Below are 22,083 nucleotides of genomic sequence, written 5' to 3'. Positions count from 1 at the left end.
CCCTGACTTTCGGTGCTGTCTGTGTGGAGTCTGCACGTTCTCGCTGAGTGCTCTAGCTTCCTCCCACATCCCAGCTAGAGTGGTGTTGAACTGGCTGCTGTAAGTTACCTCCGAAGACCTCATTCCCTGGGAGAGGGAGAAGATGGGGTGGGTTATGCCCTGTGATAACCTGGAGGAAGACTTGGTGAGCTGCTGTCCACGGCTCTGTACTAAACAAAGAAGATTAGGGATGAGTGCAGATTGGCAAGCAAGCAGCACTGATAAGACGGGCCGAATGGCCCGTTTCTGTGCTGCACCATTGGAGTCCTATCTTAAACGAATGCAGGAAATGTGGCAGCCGATCTACACATGGAAACATAACACAAACATTCTAATAATTATCCATAATCTCTTTTATTTCCAGTATTAGAGATAGATGTTGACCTCAGGACCGCAGAGAGGGGACGGCGTCGTGAAATAGTGCTATGGGATCTCTCAGGAGGACTCCTCAGTTGTGACAGACAGTACAGAAGCCCTTTCAGAGTCGTTTAACGAGCTTCCTGTGCCCGTTAAAACACGGAACAGTCCTCGGCGATGGCGGGGAGAGGTGAAATGAAACGGAGCTTTTTCAGAAGCCATCAACAGCGAAATGCCAGAACGGCCCGGCGGGAGAAGGGGGCGGCCCGGCCCGGTCCCCTGGCACACGGGGCTCGGACCGCGATCGGTGGGTGTGTGCACAGAGAGAGGAGGCAGGGTCGGGCGCAGGAGCTTCTGGGAAGCCCTCGTCAGCCATTTTCTTCAATTGTGTTTCCAGCCAGAGGAATATCTGCTCTAAAGAGGAATTCCTGCTCGAAAAGAGCTTCGGACGGAGGGGAACCAAGAGCGGCTGCAAGAAGACTAGGTGAGTATCAGTGTGTTGTATTAATTCGTCAGACGACAACTTTCACAGGCATGTCAGTGCGGTCTTACTCCTCAGTTTCCTCGTATTTACGTTGTACCAGCTCTTTGTGAGGACTAACGCTGCTTTAACAAACTTTAAGGTATCCATTTTGTGCCAGCAACATTGTAACAAAATCCGCGCGTTCCTCGCTCAACGTTCCAGTCTCTTCTCACTTCTCCCTTCTTTCTCTCTACGTAGCAGCCCCTCTCTGTGCTCTGCGCCCTATTTAAATCGCCCTTAATGTTATTGTTAGTTTATTTCTCTTTTCTTTTATTATTGTTTACAACTCCAACCCCAAAAAGTGTTTCGATTTCGTTTCGTCAATTTACAAGGACTTCCGTAATTGGTGTTGAAAACGTGTTGCTTGAGGGTATATCGGCTTACTTTTAGAATTAGTTGCAAAGCAGAGAGGCGAAAGAGGAATATTTAATTTCGCTTTGTTTTCCTCGTCACCTTCACCATCTTTGCTTGCTCTCTCTCTCCTTTGTTGCATCGCCCATTTTAACCACGGGTGTCCTCTATGCTAAACAGGAGCTCAGCGTTCTCGTTCAACACAACGGTGTTCTTTTTAAGTTTGTTTTTGGTGGATGAGTGAACAAAATGTTTAAATTAATCCGTTTTACATTTTATAACAATCTGCCAGACTATTGAAGAATGTAAATTATAAGGCGGGAGTTGGATCAGTTTCTGTTTCAAACTGGGCTGCCTGTGTCGGCTTAAACAAGCTATTCGCTCCCCAGAGCACTCATCTCCACACCAGGCCGAGAAAATGTTACATTTACTTGTACTTGGTGTTGTTTCTTTTCGTATTTATTTCAATGATTGGTAAAAAAAAAATGCAGTTCACATTCGATGCAGGCAGCCCCCTCCACTTCCTGCACCTATCGATAACCGACAGTGTTAGCCCGTGTTTTCATTTGCAAATAACAGCAACGGATTGCGTGGGAGTTGGACTGGAAAAATTGCCAAAAGTTTCAAGGACAAAAATAGTAAATAGTTCTAAACAGGGAGGCGAAATTTTAGTTGGTTCAGCGCCGTTCCCCAAAATGTACTATGTTGGTTCAATGCCTTCTTGGCTTAATGGAGATGTCTTTCACCCAATAAACAGAAATTGGGAAAACTTTCTCAAAATATCAGAGAATTTCTCACTCAGGTAGAGTTTATATTTGAACCTTAATTTCTGCATTAACCTGTTGTCACCTGATTCAGTTCTAAAACTGTGACCTCTTCAACATGCTCCCAGCAGTAAAACTCCGGTAATCCAGCACACGTGGGATTTTGAGACTGGAAGATCTCTCAGATTATTGGATGTTTATCCACAACCTACTGTGCAGGTTAAGATTACACTGCGGTATAACTGCCCAGTGAACCACACAAGTTTAAAGGGTGCTGGGTGCATGAGCTGAGCCTGGGGAGACGATGGCACATGTTCCCTGATTGTAAACCACCAGGAATTCTGGATTGTCCAATAGTGGATTATTGGAATTCTGCCATAACATCGGATCTCATACATTGTGCTGGTAGTGTTGACTACTTGCCTTCCTGTTGTCAATGGTGAATTTGCTGACGTGTCAACTGTTGAGTGGAGGGGGAGGGGAAGATTCTGTCAAGTGAAGATTGTCGAGATTCTGTGGTGGTCACCACTGGAGGGATGGGTGGGGGGGGGAGAAGACCACCCTTGGGTAACTTTGTATTGAGCTGAGGGTGATGCCCTATATGCCAGACTGGCCTCTTGAAATGGCCTGGCCCACATACCTAGAGACAACACCTGCCAACTTACACACTTACCATTACCATTGCCTATTTGGCCGTGGATGGCATCTCATTCAGGGGAGGAGGCAGGAGGAGTCAACCTTTGTTGATATCAGAGACTGCATATGCTGGTTGGAGGAACATCTGTGGAAGACAAAGGACAGATGATGTTCTGTTGTCCCACCCTGGTCATGCTTCTTCCTCCTGTCGAGCGAAGACAAAAGCTCTGAGAGTTCTTACCACCAGGAACAAGGACAGCGTCTGTCCTGGGACTCTGACATGGACTTCTCGTACAGTCTTGATTGTTCATTCTGTCTAGTCAGCACCCTTGAACTTCGCTTACCTCCACTGCACTTTCTCTGTAACTGGATTACTTTGTTTCTTTTTCTCTACTTCAGTGTACATGTGTCTGGATTGATCATGCAAACAAAGGCTTTTCACTTAATCTTGGTACACTGGAGGATGATGAAACCAATACAAAATGTAATTGTATCAGGAGGGATTGGCAAGAGGCCAGTTCCAGCAGCGTTCTGCATGTGGTGTGACCAAGCTAAACTGTGTAGGCTTGTGAATTGAGCATTGTAGTTTATCCATTATTTTCATGCTCTCCCCTCCCGCCTGCAGTTTTTGTTGCTGTTGCTAATTGGTGCTCTCCAGTCGTTCAGGGTTAATACTTCACACTCTCCACTGCAACTCACAGTCCCAGTTCCAGCTGTAACTTGTCAAAATTATTGGGAGATTTATCTGACATCAAAAAGATCTAATTGAAAGTGCATTGGGAAACTCATACAAAGAATAAGTTACAAGCAAATGGGGCTGGCTTAGATGGCTAATCTGGTTAGCACGACTGAGTCCCTCCTAATTATTGGCTTATTAATGTCTCAGGTACAGTGAAAAACTTTGTTTTGCATGCTATCCTTTCAGAAAAGCAATAACAATGCTGAATTATTACAGATTCGGAGAAAGTGTGCTACAGGTAGACAACGAGGTGCGATGCCAGATTGTAGGTGGAGTTCATTTTATCATACTGGTGGACTGTTCGGTAGTTATAACAGTGGAATAAAAGCTGTCCTTTCAGGATTTTTGTATCTTCTGCCCATTCAGAGAGGGGAGAAGAAAGACTGCCCGTGGTGGGAGGGGTCTTTGATTCTGCTGGTTGCTTTACCGAGGCAGCAGGGAGTGAAAGACAGGGACCACGGAGGGGAGGCTGGTTTCTGTGATGTGCAGTTTCTTCTGTTCTCGGCAGACCGGTTGCCATACCAGGCCGTGATATGTCTCGTTAGGATGCTTTCTGTGGTGCATCTACGGTAATCGGTGAGGGTTCCTTAAGGTTGTCATTCCCGGGGTAACGGGAGTAAACTCCCACCACCTATTAAATGCTCCCAATGGTGTGCGTCTCCAGTGGCCTCTGACAACCAAGTCCAGCTCTTGCCCTTCACATGTAGCTTAGTACTAAGCCTGGCAGAATTGTTTCTACTGACAGAAGGGGCAATGGCAGGTTACTGGCACTGTAAAATCAGTTGCTTTGGGCAGTTGGGACGTCAGCCACGGTCGGCAGCTCACCCAGGAGAAGGAGAACTCTGATCTCATACCTACGCTACCTTGCAGATATACCCAGTCATGGGAGTAAACCCCCAAAAATTCAGGAGCTGGAGTCCCAAAGCAGCCCTGCGTTGACTGGCAGCTCTTGCGATGTCCCTGTATCACATAACCATATAACAATTACAGCATAGAAACAGGCCATCTCGGCCCTTCTAGTCCATGTCGAACGCTTACTCTCACCTAGTCGCACCAACCTGCACTCAGCCCACAACCCTCCATTCCTTTCCTGTCCATGTACCTATCCAATTTTACTTTAAATGACAATACCAAACCTGCCTCTACCACTTCTACCAGAAGCTCGTTCCACACAGCTACCACTTTCTGAGTAAAGAAATTCCCCCCATGTTACCCTTAAACTTTTGCCCCTTAACTCTCAACTCATGCCCTCTTGCTTGAGTCTCCCCTACTCTCAATGGAAAAAGCCTATCCATGTCAACTCTATCTATGCCCCTCATAATTTTAAGTACCTCTATCAAGTACCCCCTCAACCTTCTATGCTCCAGAGAATAAAAACCTGACTTGTTCAACTTTTCTCTGTAGCAGGTGCAGAAACCCAGGTAACATTCTAGAAAATCTCCTCTGTACTCTCTCTATTTTGTTGACATCTTTCCTATAATTTGGTGACCAGAACTGTACACAATACAAATTTGGCCTCACCTTTCTTCACCACCCTATCCACATGAGATTCCACCTTCAGGGAACTATGCACCATTATTCCTAGATCACTCTGGTCTACTGCATTCCTCAATGCCCTACCATTTACGATGTGTGTCCTGTTTTGATTAGTCCTACCAAAATGTCACACCTCACACTTATCAGCATTAAACTCCATCTGCCATCTTTCAGCCCACTCTTCTGTCCTAAATCTCTCGGCAAGCTTTGAAAACCTACTTCATTATCCACAATGCCACCTATCTTAGTATCATCTGCATACTTACTAATCCAATTTACCACCCCATCCTCTAGATCATTAATGTATATGACAAACAACATTGGACTAGTACAGATCCCTGAGGCACACCACTAGTCACCGGCCTCCAACCTGACAAACAGTCATCCACCACTACTGTCTGGCATCTCCCATCCAGCCACTGTTGAATCCATTTTACTACTTCAGTATTAATACCTAATGATTGAACCTTCCTAACTAACCTTCCATGCGGAACCTTGTCAAAGGCTTTACTGAAGTCCATATAGATAACATCCACTGCTTTACCCTCATCAACTTTCCTAGTAACCTCTTCAAAAAAATTCAATAAGATTTGTCAAACATGACCTTCCACACACAAATCGGCCTCTCTATTCTTTGGATTGATGATGTGTGTGGAGAGGGGAGCCTGCTGCATAGCTAACAGCTTGTTCTCCAGATGGTACTACCCTGGCTTGTGCATCACATCGGAAGCAGTGTCACTGTTCAGCCCTGACCAACAGAGGGCCTCATGAGAGTCAACAGAGACGTGCAAATTTCCTGTCTTCTGAGGAAGTAGAGGCACTGATGCACTTCTTTGGCCCTGGCGTCAATGTGGTTGGGTGAGGACAGGCTGCTGCTGATGTTTGCACCTAGGAACATGAAGCTCTGTACCTCAGCACCACGGATACATCCGGAGGCACGTACTCTGCCCTTCTTCCTGAAGTCAGAATCAGTCCCTTTGTTTTGCTGACATTGAGGGAGATGATGTTGACACTGTGCCAGGGAAACTCTACTCTACTTCTTGGTCAGTGACTAAGTTTGCACTGGGACTGATTTGTTCCTGTTGCCACTTGGATTCTGTATTTATATGTCAGGCATCAGGTGATAGACCGCAAGACCTGGACGTCCCTGACAGCTTGTGCCTTTGGTCACCTTTTCCATTAATTGGGGAGCTGAGTTGTTCAGACAGCTCTTGGGTGAATGTTTGAAAACGTTAAAGGTGGTAGATAGATGAGATGAAATCGAATGCTGAGAAATGAGAGGAAATGCTTTCTGATGATATAGGAGGAGGGGATTGGCCCCATCAAGTCAATGCTAGCTCAGAACAATCCTATTCTTTCCACATTCCCATCAGCTCTCTCCCCACCCCTCGCAAGAAACCACTTGTCTGCACACAAACAATTATGACAGTCAGTTAACCTACCTGCTGATTGAGATGTGGGAGGGAAACTGGGCACTCGTGAGAAACCCACACGGTCACGGGGACCTGCACCCAAGGTCAGAATTGAACATGTCTCCGGTGCTATGAGACGATGGCTGTACCAGCTGAAAAGGACAGCTGGTAACCCAGTAATGAACCCTGGTGCAGATCACAGTGGAATAGTTGTACAGAGTGCTTTTGGTCAGGAGGGAGAGATCCAGGCTCGCAGGTCTTGTCTCCTGGTTTACATCCTCATTTTAAAGTACTTTCATTTTTCAGTTCCTTCCCTCCCTTCCTATCAGTGTCACTTCTGTCACCCAACACCGTCCATCATGTCCCTGTAGCCTGTGTGTCACCTGTCACTCAGGAACACTCTGTGATGGTCACCCCCATCACCCAACAGTCTTTCATCATCTCTGTAAACTGCGTCACCCAGTGCCCCTCTGTCCCTCAGCAAACTCTTGCTTCCCTGCGTTGCTAGGGTTGAAATGTCTTAAGAGTAGAGAACATGTATTTAAGTTGTGAGGTGGGTAAGTTCAGTGGAGATGTGCAGAGCAAGGTTAGTTTTTTTTTACACGGTGGGTGCCTGGAATGTGCTTCCAGGAGTGGTAGTGAAGGCAAATCCAATAGGGACATGAATGCCTTATGAGAACAGGTTGAATGAACTTGGCCTTTTCTCCTTGGAGCAATGGAGGATGAGAGAGGTGTACAAGATGATGAGAGGCTTTTTCCCGGGGCTGAAATGGCTGCTACAAGAGGACACAAGTTTAAGGTGCTGGGGACTGGGTACAGAGGAGGTGTCAGGGGTAAGTTTTTTACTCAGAGAGTGGTGAGTTTGTGGAATGGGCTGCTGGCAATGGTAGAGGCGGATACGATAGGGTCTTTTAAGAGACTTGGATACGTACGTGGAGCTTAGAAAAATAGAGGGCTATAGGTAAGCCTCGTAATATCTAAGTTAGGGACATGTTTAGCACAACTTTGTGGGCTGAAGGGCCTGTATTGTGCTATATGTTTTCTATGCTTCTGTGAATCTGCTGGAAATATAAAGATAGGGACATTGTGTAAGTGGAAGGGATTAGTTTAATTCGGTAGATGTGGTGGACTGTTCCTGTGCTTGTACTACTTCCAACGCAGTGTGGGGAGCAGCAAGAAATAGATGGATGCTCCTAGTTGAGGAATTCTACCCCCCCCCCCCACCCCGTCTTCATCACAGCAGCCTGTTTGTGTAATGGCTGTAAAGATGCAAGTAGCTTCACTTCTGTCATGGTGGAGAGAGAGGTAATCAATTACTGAGTCGAGCTGTAGTAAAACTCAGATAACCCGCTCTCTGATTGGGTATCCTGAAGCTTTGGCATGCAAGAGGACGCTTTGTAAACTTGCTGGGTTCTCCTATTCGTAGGTTCACTGATCTGGATACTGTATTATTGTGTAACATTTTTAAAAATGAATTAAAAGCATGTGTTATTAAGGATTAGCATCTAGTAACCCAGGAAACCTACCAATCCGCCATACTAGCTCTGAGCATACCACATGATCAGTGTTTGATGGCTGAAGGCCAAGTAATTTGGATCAAAACCAATTGGGGAAGTCATTTATGGATTTGAACTGAACTTGTCCCATCAGTGGATGAATGAGCTAAGCAGCATGGAAGCAGGCCTTTTGGCCCAACTTGTCCATGTTGACGGATTTACCCATCTGAGCTAATCCCATTTGGCTACATTAGCCCGTATCCCTAAATCTTTCAAGTGTCCTTTCAACTTTTCCATTTATTGTACCTGTCCAAGTGTCTTTAAAATGTTGTTACTGTGTCCTCTACCACTTCCTCTGGCAGCTCATCCTACACAGGCACACCATCTGGGTCCGTCCCCTTTAAATCTTCTCTCTCTGGCCTTAAACCTACTCCCTCCACAAACCTCCAGAAGGCCACCTCTCATTCTCCTTCACTCTCAGCGCATTCAATCTTTGTGTATAACAGTTGATCATCTTTTCTGTACCCTCTCTAGCTCTCCAGAGCCTGGAGCCCATTGGTGCCCTTTGGAAGAAACCTCCAATTCCTCAGCTCCGCAGTATGTTTCTCCCTGATTGTTGCCTCCAACGTGTGTGGAAAGAGGATCAGTGGAGATCAGTTTCACCTGTGGCTCTGTTGTCAAGGGAACGGATTAAAACGTTGATGCGAAGTGTCCTGGTTAGGGGGAAGATCCGGTAGGGAATGACCCACCCACTCGGCTGGGTACTTCGTTGCTGCTTATCCCTACAGCATGGAAATTTTAGCCTAACTCATCCATGCTAACAACAATACCCATCTCAGCTTGCAGGTAAAACAGTTGGCAATTGCTTGGAGTATTGGTGGCACTCTAATCTTTCTTCATCTAACTGTGGCTTACGTCAGCTAATGGTGAATATTCTGCCATAAATTATTATACACTATTGTAGACAAAGTTTGATGGCTACCAGAGTGCTAATGGAGAGATAGGGACTGTGAATTTATTTGGTTGAGGCCTACTACTGTCAATTCAAGCTGCCTGACCCTCCAGTAGCTCTATTTTGTTGCTCCCTACCCCAGTGTCAGTAGTTGTCTCAATTTGATTACTCCACTGCAAAGTCCCTTCAATGTGTGCCCACTTTGAAGAAGATCCCCCATCTCTCTGCAGGAGAGACCCTCTCTCGCTGCTCCCCGTAACCAAACAGGTAGCTCCTCTTTTGCTCTCGATTCAGAGTTATACAGAGGCTGTTGGGTGGAATGTACTGCCAGGGGCAATGGTGGAGGCAAATACAATAGGGATGTTTATTTTAATTAGGCACATGAATATGCAGAGACAGGAGGGAATGGCCATTATGTGGGTAGAATGGATTAGATTAGTTTGGCACATGATCGTGGATTGAAGGGCCTATTCTTGTGCTGTACTGTTATTCCTGCATCTGAAGTTTCTTGTCTTGATGATGGTTGAGTGCCAAGTACTTAAATTGCCTGGATTTGTGACTACTGGTTTGGGGAAAGGGCAGTCAAGTCCAGCCTTGTCAGGAATGTTACATTTTGGGAGAGATCTATGTGGACAAGATAGTGCAGACGTTGGATCAGCCCTGTTGCCCTCGAGCTCACATCACTGCTGCCTTGTGCCAGTCCTGCAGTGCTCTCTGCTGTCTAATGTCTCACTCATTTCTGTTTGTGCTTCAGTTGCTAGGATTGACAGCAAGGACAGAAGATGGCTCGTACCAAGCAAACTGCCCGCAAATCCACTGGTGGTAAAGCTCCAAGGAAGCAGCTGGCAACCAAAGCAGCACGAAAAAGTGCCCCATCCACTGGTGGTGTGAAGAAACCTCACCGCTACCGGTTAGTGGACAACCTGGGGTCCGATTATCGTGTCCGAGCTTGAGAGAGCTCACTATTTAGTGGGTGATCAAAACATTTCCTGCCCAGTGTCTAGAGAATAACATCGGCATTGTACAAATGGCAAAGAACAAGTATCTGACAGAAGGGAGGAAACATCACAGTCATAGCATGAAAACAGGCCCTTTGGCCAACTTGTCTATGCCAAACAAAATCCCCATCTAAGTTGGTCCCACTTACTATGTCTCCATACCTCTATCCTTGAGGGTCAGATCATCTACTCCTGTTTCTGCTTAAGCGATACTCAGTCATATTACTCTACGACTATCATTTCCAGCAGACTTCATTGCAATGTGCTTTGAGTTGCTGAACTACCTGAAGTAGATGGGGACAGGTGAGACTGAAAGCTTCCCCAGCTGCATTAAGCTTATATTAACAAGCATAGTATTGCTTGCTGGATCTTGTTCTGAGAAGAGCATGGTTGGGTTTTAAGATCTAAACTGCAGGGGGGTAGAAAGTACTGTAAAATTTCCAATATTTTTGTGCCAGCTATTTTTTCATTATAGGATTTGTATTGAGTCAGAGTTCCACAGCAGAGAAACTAGCCCAGGTGTGTGCAGAAGAGGTTCACCAAAATGCTGCCTGATTAGAGGGTTATCAGCTATGAGGAGAGATTGGGCAAACTCTGCAGCAGTGGAGGCTAAATGGGCAAACCAATGGAAATGTATAAAAGTGAGAGGCAATAGATAGAATAGAGCCTTTCTCTCCCATCCCAAGCAGAACTGTCAATAATAATAGAGGGCATAACTTCAGGGGAGAGGGGAAGGATTTTTAAGAGTAGTAGGTACCTGGAACATACTGCCAAGGGAAAAGACAGGATAGTGACATTTCAGAGGCATTTGGACAGGCAGAGAATCTAAGGATATGGATCAGGTGCAGGCAGGTAAGATTAGTTTGGTATCTTGGTTTGACACAGACATTGTCGGCCAAAAGAGTCTTTTCCTATGTTGTACTGTTCTATATTCTGCACCAAGTTTTGGCCCAAGGTAGTCCCATTTGCCAGTATTAGCCCACAGTCTAAATATCTTTTCCCTCAACATTTAAAAAAATTTATATGTTCTAGTGCACCAATTTGAACAGGAGTGTGGGGACTGGGAGAACTCACGACGTCAGACGGAACTTGCAAGCTCTGTAGGCAGCGCTGGAGGTCAGGATTGAAACAGGGTTATTGGAGCCATGAGGTAGTACTTTCCTAGCTGTGCCACTGCACTATGCCCATCTACCATCAATTCATAATTGAGCTCGTAACTGAATTCCTTCAATAGTTTTTGCCAAAAAGTTGCATGATACTTGAGTACAGAAATAAGTGTGATATTGACTTGCAGAAATTCATGCATCTCTTTAATCTTCTCTCTCAGCCCAGGTACCGTGGCTCTCCGAGAGATCAGACGTTATCAAAAGTCAACTGAACTTCTGATTCGCAAACTTCCATTCCAGCGTCTTGTTCGTGAAATTGCTCAGGACTTCAAGACTGACTTGCGCTTCCAAAGTGCAGCCATTGGTGCTTTACAGGTATGTTTGCGGAGACTGTATAAAGCATTGGTCAGCACACATTTTTAGTATTGCGAGCAATCTTGGGCTTTGTATCTAAGGAGGGATGTGCTGGCCCTGGAGAGGGTCCAGAGGAGGTTGATGTCTCTGGCTCTGTACTCAATGGAGTTCAGGGTGGGCATTGGGGGTGGGAGCAATCTCACAGTAACCTACCTGGAGAGAGAGAGAATATAGTGAAGATGGTTTGGGTAATGGGTGAGCCAAGGTTACTACCTACAGCCTCAGAATAAAGGGACATCCTTTAAAATGAGATTGGAAGGAATTCATCAGACAGAAGGTGTAGCTGTGGGATTTGATGGAACACAGGGATGTGGAGGCCAAGTCATTAGGTGTATTTAAGGCAGAGATTGCTAGACCTTGTTTGGTAAGGGAATTAAAGGTTATAGGGAGAAAGTGGGAAAATGGGGTTGTGGGATATAAAATTTTAGTCATGATTGGCCTTAATCTGCTCCTTTATCTTAAGGTTTTACGGTCATGGTTAAGAAAGGCAAGTATGTCAAGATGGTTTGTATTTAAACATGGTATGTCTGACACTATTCCCATCCAAAGGCCAGTAAGGGCCCTCTTGTTTGACACCGAGGTTGTGAGTTCAAGCCTCAGTCCAGACATGCAAGTCTGGGTTGTCCTTCCTTAGAATGCCAGAGGCAGTGTATCAGATGTGAGGGCTCCTCCAGGGCAGTAGTGAAGGAAAGTTGTACGTCAAAAGAGCTATCTTCTGACCAAGGTTATAACCGAGAACATATCACATTGACAAACCACATTGAGTTCTCCGTATTGCCGTGGCCACTAGAGGTCCTGAATCATTTGGTTTCATAAGGTGGTGGTGTTTCTGCTCTCATCCAGTTTAGCTGTCCTTTGCTTGTCAAGCAGTTTCTTTTACAGCAGGGTGTAGCGGTTCCTTGCACATGAACATGGTAATGTGCAAATGATGAGCATGAACAATGGTAACTTTAATAGTGAAAAAAAGAAATGCTAAAGTAACAGAACTGAGAGATACAGAGTTAAGGGTTTGAGAACATGACGGCACCACCAGGAAGGAAGTGTGAAAGAAGTGATCAGTTCAGAGTCTGATAGCAGTAAGGAAAAAACTGCTCTCAAGTAAGGAGAAATGGAGAGTTAATTGCTCATTGGAAGGGCAGACAGTGTGGGCCAATGGAACCCACTCACTGAGAGATTTAGGTGTTACGGATTAGTATTTTGTCAGTGGTAGATAAAATTCTTGGCTCCTGCTTCCGACAATTACAAGACTATTTAGTGGTTTCGATGAATATGTACTAAACGATTCCTTCTTCCCTTCTAGGAAGCAAGTGAAGCTTATCTGGTGGGACTGTTTGAAGACACCAACCTCTGCGCTATACATGCCAAGCGTGTGACAATCATGCCAAAGGATATACAGCTTGCTCGCCGCATCCGCGGGGAGCGTGCTTAAACGCCTGTTTGTTGTTGGGGTGGGGGGGAAGTGAATGAGGAGAGAGCTGCCATTTAACTTTCCCTGGTTTAAAACAATTATAACTTTCAACCACCCCAAAATATCTTGAAAGTGTAACTTAAATTGGTATAATCTTCCTGTCTGGTAGTAGTCGGTGGCTGCTTATTTTATTCTTTCAGGGGAAGGGAGGTTAGGGTGGGGGGTAGAGTGTGGAATCTGGGGGTGAAGGATGGTGGAGATGTGTGCAGGATAAATAGGGGAAGAGAGAGGTTGAGCCATGGGGAGAAGAGTGTGCTGAACATTAGAGCATTAATCAGTGGGGTGGGATACTGTAATTCTAGAGACTTTAAACGCGCTGGGGAGCAGGTGCTAGAATCTCATAAGCACCTGGTGGACATTCTTAGTTTTCAGCGTACATGATTTTTTTTATTTCTCTGGAAGGATGAAATTAAAGTGGATTTATAAATTTGATTTTTTTCTCCCCTTCCCAGTTTCCAGCAGTGCAGCTTTGAAAATACTTTAAAATGACTTTTGAACAGCGCCAGCATTTTTTTTATATATAGGACAAACAAATTTCTTATCAGATCTGAAATATAAAATTTAATATTTTTCATAAAGTAGATCCCATTGTTTGCTTTACTTTTTATAAGAAATGTTTTTGGTGTATTTAGTAACTGTTTTTAAATATTTGTGTGTACTTTTCTGTTTCTGGTAAGGTTTTCCTATTAAAGTATTTGAAAGAGTGTGTAGCATATCTGTATAAAACCAGTACAGTTGATGAACAGTGTGACATCCTTCAGTATCTTAGCAACCCAACGTGGTTCCTTACTAAGAATCCCAGATATTAGTGACCAACTTCACAGTAAAGAAAATAAATTACTAGTTTCCTGCATGACCTTACATATGTTCTGAAGGCCCGTAAAACAAGAAGGATGAGCAGAGAACAAGCAAAGCTGTTTTTGAGTGGAACAGTAGGGCTTCAGAAATTGAAGCAGATCTCATTATCTGGTAGCTTTATGAAATGGTACAATAAAATAGACTGGTACAATAAAAACATTTGTTAATGCAAAAGCAAGAAATCTTTCACCTTTGGTCAAGTGAATGTATGACTCCAAACTGACAGTTTGATGCCCATCACCATAGACCCTGTGGCATCTATATCTGTGTCACCAGTCATGGAACAACACACCACAGGACCAGCTCCTTCACCCCATGATGTTGTGCCAAGGTAATTCAACTAGTCTCTCTTCCTGCACAAGTCCATATCCCTTCATTCTTTGTACATTCATAAACTAAGAACCTCTTAAGTGCCTCTATCATATTTGCCTCCACTACCACCCTTGGCAGCTTATCCAGGCACCCAACACTTTCTGCAAAATCAAGTTGCTCCACACACCTCCAATGATCTACCCACTCTCCTTACGCATCGCAAGCATTCATTTGTCCACAACTGCACTGGTAGGAGCAGCCATGGAAAAATCATTTGGGTCAGTGTTTTCGTGCTTGCAGTTCAATACTGTGTCGTAGAAAAGATGTTAAACTGGAAAGAGTGCAGAAAAGATTTATGAGGACACTGCCAGAACCACAGGGCCTGAGTTTAGGGCAGATTGCCAGACCTTATTCCTTGGAGTGTACAAGAATGAAGAAAATTATGAGGCAAAGATAAGGTGGATATCAGGTCTTTTCCTTGGAGTAAGGGATCCAAAACTAGGGAAGCATAGGATTAGAGCAAGAGGGGAAAATTTAAAAAGGGACCTGAGGCAACTTTTATCCATGCAGAGAGTGACGTATATAGAATGGGTACTTAAGATGCACTTGGAGGAGGTGGGGGCTTAGAATAGAGTTGAACACAGGAAATTGAGACTAAGTCATTGGGCCAAAAGGTCTCTGCATACTGCAATGACTCATCAGACCACCTTATGTTCACGTATGCAGAACAGTAAACAATATGATTGCACAACTCAAAGATCAGTTTAAATTCTGCATTTGGAAGCAGATGCCAAGAACATCCTTGACAAATGATGGGAATCAAGCTATGAATACAAAACAAGCACCTGCAACTATCGTTGGGCATCTTGGCTTCCTCTTGAGACTTCCCTACCCTCACCAAAGCTGGTATCCAGCCACTTAACTTAGCCCATACTCTCCACCTCACACAGGGATTGCACCCTTAGTCATCCCCTTGTCCTTTCATCTCTCCAACTATCCCTCCTGGTACTTACCCCTGGCAAGTTAAACAAGTGCCAGTCCTTCCGAGTGAGGTAACACTTCACCTGCACGTTACTGCATGCAGTGCTCCTGATGTGGCCTCCATTGGTGAGAGGCAACATGGAATGGGGGGCTGCTTTGTCAAGCACCTTTGCTCCATCTGCAAAAAGCAGGATTTCCTGGCGGCCAACCGTTTTGTCCGATCTACATTCCAATAAGTTGGTCCATGGTTTCTTTTACTGATACGATGAAGCCACTCGGGTTAGAGGAGCAATACCTTATACTCCGTCTGGGTAGCCTCCAACCTGATGGAATGAGCAACAATTTCTCCAACTTCTGGTAATTGTTCCTCCCCCCTTCGATTCCCTACTCTGGCCTCCCTCTTCTCACGTGCCTATAACTCCCTCCCCTCCCCTGGTGCCCCTCCTTTTTTTCCCATGGTCCACTCTCCTAAGAGTTTCTTTCTGCTTCAGCCCTTTACCTTTTTCACCCATCGCCTCTGCTTCTTACTTCATCCACCACCTCCTCCACCCACAACCTAGCTTATACTCCTTCCCCATCCCTAAACCTTATTCTGGGGTCATCCCCCTTCCTTTGCTGTCTAATGAGTCTTGGCCTGAAACATCAATTGTTTATTTCTATAGACGCTGCCTGACTTGCAAGAGTTCCTCCAACATTTTGTGCTGCTCTCAATTTTCAGCAGCTGCAGAATCTCTTCTGTTTATGATTCAGCTACTTGGTATCAAGAGGATAAGCGGGGACAATCAATCAGGTATGCCCTCTTTACAATAGATAAATCAGCAAATCAATCCCTTATCTAACTACACAATCACCAGTCATTGTTACCCTATTGGAATTTGAACCACGACAATTTGGCTTTCAGGCTTCATCACATCCTCTCAAGCCTTCTCCATCATTTAATAAGATCATTAACTGCTTACATGGGGTTTGTGTGTGTGCAAAATGCATGCCTCAAGGTTCTCAACAACCATCTCAACTGCTCCTTACACCACTTTGAATCAGGGGCCAGAGATTTACAGAATCAGTGAAGATGTTACATTTCATAAAGTAGTTTTTGACTACATTCTTCAATCTTTTTCCCTGTTTGAGCCTCTTCCCATGATTAATATTGGAGATGCTAGCCTGGGAGAAGATGAACAAGAGTATCCAAGATCTCTGCATTTCAAATATCTGCAATCACTTACCATTTAGATTATGTGCTTTATCATATTACAAGCATTTGACTAAGTAGAACATCAGGGAATCCCGGTAAAATTGAAGTCAATAGGTATTAATGGGATGACACTTAAAGGGGTCCTGTCGCACACAAAGGGAGACAATGATTGGATTACAGTCAACCAGTGCCAGGACATTATCGCAGGTGCTCCTCAGAGCAGTGTCTTTGGCTCAAACTCCTTCAGCTGTTTCACTGTGCCCCTCATGCTTGCAAGGAGCAGTCTCTAAAGCAGCATTGGAGGGGCAAAGCAGTTGACAGCACTGACACTGTGCAAACTTCTGCACTTAGATACAGCCATGACAATAAAACAGCCACATACATACAAGTCAATATGGAGAACCTGCAATTAGTGGCCTTGCCGTGCTTCTTGTGTCCTCTCCAGTGGTAAGGGTCAATGGTTTGGGAGATGCTATCAGCATGTGTGCCATCTACAAAATACACTGCTGTTAACTGACAAGGCTGCACAGACATCACCTCCCAAAGCCTACTCCTTTACTGTTGCTGCATCCAAATCCTGAGACTCCCACCCAACAACTACAAGGAGTCACCTTTACCACTTTTCCTGACCATTCACCATCATCTTGGGGGCTAATTATGGATAAGTAACAATGCTAGCCTTGACACTGACCTCCACATCATGAATAAAGAAAGTATTTTAAAACTAAAATCCAGTGCAAGATGGTGTGTTAACATCACCTCTGAGGACAATCAGCAGAGGCCAATAAATGCAACCTTTTCCATCCACACATACAAGCCCAGAACAAAAAGCAATGTGTGCTGCAAAGAACGGAAAAATAGATAACACAAAACACTAGAGGTACTCTTAATCGGGCAGCATCTAGAGGTAAATGCACAAAGGGGCTTGACCTGAAATGTCAACTGACAATTTCCCCAACATTAATACTAAAGTTCCTCCATTGGTTTGTGTGTTGTTCCAGATAACAAAATTTGCAGTCTATTATGTCTCCATAGTACATAACCACTGGTTACTTATATATTTAGCAAACAGAGAACTTAAAATTAATGAAGGAAGCCTGTCTGCTTAACTGAATATGTGCAACTTTGCTGTCCATCCTAATCTGGCCTCTAAAAGGATCTACCTAGCAAGTTACTTGATTATAGTACACTATGCCACTGTCGAATACCCTCACCGCACTGACAGAAGGTTATCAAGAAAATAGATGCCAAATATCTATATTCTCAAGTATCAGGTCCAAAGAGCACAAATATAGATGGAAAAAAAGTCTGTTAAGCTTTACACAGCTATCAGTGTTGCCCTGATTCTGTTAATCCAGAAGGAAGATAGGTGTATTGACATATGCATTTAATAATTTACTTAAAACTTCAAACTAATGCAAATCTCACAAAAAAGGGAGGGAAAATAAAGACTGCTGATACACATTTTAATTGAGATTAAATATATTATTGAAAGAAACAGTTTCTGAAATTGCACTGGTCATTTTGTTTTAAAAACTCACTGCAATAAAACCTTCCCATGTTTAATATCCTGGGAAATCAGACCACATTTCCAGTAACAATCTCTGCAAAGTAAGAGCCCCATTATATTTCCATTTCTCTGAAAACTGGAATAATGAAAACCATATAAAACAGGTAGAGCTGTCTAATTAAGAAAATAGCTGTACGTACACACAAAAAGGAAAGGGGACAGAGAAAATTATTATGTACAAAACAAGGGTTAAAAATTATTTATAAAAGAGAATGAGAGAGAAAACAAAAAAAAACACACAGAATCACCACCTGTAGAATAAACTCCGCTCTCAGAACTGTACAGATCACAGCCATGTTGTTTGGGCATACCAGGTGACCACACTACTGGAAATGAAAGCATCATTTGTGAAGGAGATCTTAAGTTAATGACGTGAATGAAGGGTCTTTGGTGACAAAACAGCTGCAAATCCAGGCATGTCAGTATGAGAAAAAGCATTAAATTATAAGGGAGAAATAAATCTGTACTTAGTGCAAGTACGTCACACTTCTGTTATTTATGCAAAACTTATTTTTTTAATATTTGAAGAAAAGCATTGGGCTGGGCATTGCTGACCCAAAGTCCAGAGCAATTCACTAATATTACACATTTTGCAGTTTTGTTCCTTCTTCGCTGCTCACAGGGAGAGACCAACACAAAAGGGACAGGCCAGGTTAGCAGCTGAATATCTTGATTCCAGACCAACAAGCCCATGAAAGATCCCTCTACATTATAAACATATACTTTAAATATACATAATTAGAAATCACCATTCAACCTGTACAGTCACAAAAATATATTGCTTTAAAAATAAAGAGGGGAGAAGAAAGGTTTTAAGTGTTAACCTCTGAGACTAACTAAGTTGTGGCTTTCTTGACTTGGGTAATGGAGCTGTCTTCATGCCACTTGGTTACTGCCTATGGGGAGCCCAGTTCATAGAGGTAGGGGGATCAAGCTGCTCAGTACTTCAATCCCCATATTTGTCATTCTCCTTATGCAGATACTAATTTGGGATGAGCCTGTAATTGGATGGGTGGCTCCCAGTATTCACTGCCTCATCTAAGAGGCAATTTGGTACACTTTAGTCGAAAATGGAGTTCCACCCAGTCTAAATGATGTACTGTTCACCTTATAGCTGGCCCCATCCATGGTGACAGTTGTTGACCCACTGTAACAGTCTTGCTAGCAAAGTTACAAAAGTTCAATGGGGAATATCCAGGATTGAGAGTGGGGATGAAAAGCTCAGACCTCGACTCTCCACCGTGCCTATTCAAATAGAGATGTTCCACTGTCAAAATGGCAATCCACCCGACAGGCATCTTAAATGAAACAACCTTTCCTCCAGACTGACACATTTATCAGGACATGAACTTCTTCCGTTGCATAATATTCCAGGACACCATATCCCAAGGTGATATCAAGGTCATTGGAGGAACATACAGAACCAACCACTTTCCTGGTCTTTTCCAAATGAGATCCATTTTCTGCACCGCCCACAATCATTCTGTTTCTCTCTGGCTTGCTATCTTCACTGCCTTATTGATAGGCAAAAAATGTTGAGGAAAGTTTAAAGTGTGAGCTTCTAAAATTTCAAGAGGCATCCCTGGCTGGAGAAGCCGTTTACTGTCTACAGTGATTTGATTGGGATTTACTCTATCATGATGGGTTTAGGTCAAGGCCAACATTAATTTTCCTGAAATCTCTAGCCAGCCCCATTTCCCTGAGCTGAACTTGGCTACCACATTAAGGTGTCCAAATTGACCTAAAACACATCTTTATCTCTAGATTTTCATGCCATACAAGTGAATATATTTTTGACTTTCTAGTCAGCTCATACAATGTGGCAGTACATGCCGCACTGGGAAGGTGATCATAGACGAGTCCAATTGCAATTACACCCACATTATTCTACAGCTGGGATCACACGAGGGCATTCAGGAACACAAAATCTGCCGGTTTTACCTCTGTCAGAGATACTCATAAGAAAAGACAGCCTCACAGATGCTGAGAACAAGTACCCCCGGAGAGTGGAAATGCAACATCCATAATTCTAGAGTATCCATCTCAGAGTTAACTTGATTTGTACAGTTGAACATTAATCTGTCCCATGGGGAATAATTTGGATAGGGGTGTTGTCTGTAACAAGGTGAAAAACAGCAAAACAGGTGACAGTCTGCAAGTGTTCCACCTGCCAATGCTTGCCCCTACTTCCAGTGGCTGGCTGTTCTCTAGAATGAGATACAAGTTGAAGAACTCAAGCAAATGCCACACAAGCTTTGAGGCTTTCTTCAAGCTTGAATTTTGATTCAAAAGACATCAGTGTTGCCACTGAAGGAAACGGCGCTGTGTAAAGGAGATACTTGCTGCCAGAATACACAAGTACCAGAAACATACCAGGGGAAATAGGTATGTGCTATTCTGATGGAAAAGGTTGAACAGATAGAAAATAAACTGCACAGTTGCTGACAACCAATGGGATTCCATCAAGTGAATTTGAATTTAGGTGGACAGGCCCCAAGCATTGAATAACTGGATCAAGCTACTCCAGCAAACCATCAACTGAATTTTGTTCTGATTGCAGGATGCTCCTAATGAACAAAACAATCACTCACCTTCATCCTTCTAACTTCCCTCCGCATTCACCCTAATCTCAGACGTCTAGCCTGTGGGACATGTGGTTTAACAATTGCCAGAGAAATACCTGACACAGATCTACCAGCAAGTAGCTCCTTTTAAACAGCAAAAACAGATGGAAATTTTAAATACAAGAGTTTGACAAAAAATTTGAAACAGGAAAAGCTGGAGGGGGCGATGTACAGTATGTACAAGGTTCCTCATTCAGGTATCTCAGCAACATACAGATCTCCAAGAATTTCTTTCTTAAACTCCTCCCCAGCCCCACTCACTACATCCAGGTTCTAAGAGGACATCCCAGGCTCCACAGCCTACAGGCAGGGGGTGCATAAACCACACCTCATAATAAAACACAGACATTCCTTCTCATCGTTTCAGTAAAGTAGCCGGCATAATCAAAGACCCCATCCACTCTGAACATCCTCTCTTCTCATCTCCAAATCAGGCAGAAGATACAAAAGCTTGAATCATGTATCACCAAGCTCAGAAGTAACTTCTACTCTGCTGTTAAGAGACTTCTGAATGGCTCCCTAGTACAATAGGATGCACTTGACCTCACAATTTACCTTGTTATGGCCTTGAACTGCACTTTCTCTGTAACTGTAACACTTTATTCTGCACTTGGTTATTGTTTTACTTTGTACTACCTTGATGCACTGTTACAATAAATTTATGTGTGAATCGTATTCAAGACAAGTTTCTCACTGTCCTCGGTACATGTGACAATAACAAACCAATTTATCATTTTATCATTAACCAAAAGCATTAACCTGGTGTAATAATGACACTAAATATATCTATTGAAACCAATTCCTGGCAGTGATTCTCATTACTGCAATAGCAGATCCTTCACCCAATTTATTATTATATCGAATGATTTTGATAATTATTTCAATGCACAATGTGCAAATTAAAGTTTACAAAAGAAAGCAAGAACAAAAGCAGATGCCAAGCATATTGAAGCTTGGTTTTATCTGGTATAATATACTCTGTAGTAAACCGTTTTTGACCTCCACAATGAGTAGGAGTTGTCAAATTTCAGAAGATAGACACCTCGGCCCGGGTACTGATGGGATCCAGCATAGACTTCTTCGTGGCAATCTCGTCGGTAGACAGGCACCACCTCATCTACCTGAACTTTGTTGGCCCCCTTCTTGGCCTTTTCTGTTTCACTGGGGCTCCCTGGAAAAAAAAATGCAAGTGATTTTCAGGACACTTATTCCAGGATACAGATGCTACACGCATGACAGAGGTACAGGCAAGTGATAAGGGAGTGTAGTCTTTTTGATTGGGGGTAAGTAACAGCAGAATTTAGTGAACAATCCCTCAAGAGTCATCTCTGAGACCATGTGGGTAGAACAGAAACAAGAAGGGGGGTATCACTCTAGTGGGGCTGTATTGTAGACCCCTAAATAGTCACTCAGAACTTGAGCAGTTGTGTAGAGAAGTTGCTCTTAGCTGTAGTAATAGTGCTGTATTAGTGGGAAATATGAATTTCCCCAGTACTGGCTGGGCCACCCAAAATGTTAAGGCACTGGATGGGGTAGCATTTGTGAAATGTACAAGGAAAGTTTCTGAATCTATATATAAAGGGACCTGCTCAGCAATGAGCATTACTGGACCTCCTCGGAGGGAATGCGGTAGGGCAAATAATTGAAGAGGCAGTTTAGGGAGCACTTTGGCTCCAGTGACAATAATTCTATTGGTTTTACAGTACTGATGGGAGAAGAATGTCAGGTCCATAGATTAGGGACCTAATCTGGAAC

General features: G+C 43.7%; 2 protein-coding genes across 3 annotated transcripts in view; one reads left to right on the top strand and one right to left on the bottom strand.

Annotated features, from left to right (window-relative positions):
* The first annotated feature begins 721 nt into the window (after nt 1-721).
* LOC132401010 (histone H3.3A) lies at nt 722-13,495 on the top strand. 2 transcript variants are annotated; one of them, XM_059982723.1, is made up of 4 exons: nt 722-880; nt 9,560-9,715; nt 11,131-11,284; nt 12,624-13,495. In XM_059982723.1, exons 2-4 carry the CDS (start codon nt 9,588-9,590, stop codon nt 12,750-12,752), a joined length of 411 nt encoding a protein of 136 aa, XP_059838706.1. In that variant the 5' UTR covers nt 722-880; nt 9,560-9,587; the 3' UTR covers nt 12,753-13,495. The 2 variants fall into 2 exon arrangements, with proteins under 2 accessions (XP_059838706.1, XP_059838707.1); XM_059982724.1 differs by having other exon boundaries at nt 725-880; nt 9,567-9,715.
* The window catches only part of acbd3 (acyl-Coenzyme A binding domain containing 3), a 75,289-nt gene continuing 66,120 nt past the window's right edge, over nt 12,915-22,083 (bottom strand). The window contains exon 8 of the mRNA XM_059982720.1: nt 12,915-21,499. Coding sequence (XP_059838703.1) covers nt 21,288-21,499 — 212 coding nt within the window. The 3' untranslated portion in view covers nt 12,915-21,287. The remainder of the gene's footprint in view (nt 21,500-22,083) is intronic.

Source organism: Hypanus sabinus, chromosome 10 (genome assembly GCF_030144855.1).
Source record: "Hypanus sabinus isolate sHypSab1 chromosome 10, sHypSab1.hap1, whole genome shotgun sequence".
Taxonomy (NCBI): Eukaryota; Metazoa; Chordata; class Chondrichthyes; order Myliobatiformes; family Dasyatidae; genus Hypanus; species Hypanus sabinus.
This window is presented reverse-complemented; position numbering and strand designations above follow the sequence as displayed.

Coding starts and splice junctions, on each gene's coding strand:
- LOC132401010 (XM_059982723.1), top strand. CDS start 9,588: ATGGCTCGTACCAAGCAAACTGCCCGCAAATCCACTGGTGGTAAAGCT. Junction 9,716..11,130: donor AAGAAACCTCACCGCTACCG/GTTAGTGGACAA, acceptor CTTCTCTCTCAG/CCCAGGTACCGTGGCTCTCC. Junction 11,285..12,623: donor CAGCCATTGGTGCTTTACAG/GTATGTTTGCGG, acceptor CTTCCCTTCTAG/GAAGCAAGTGAAGCTTATCT.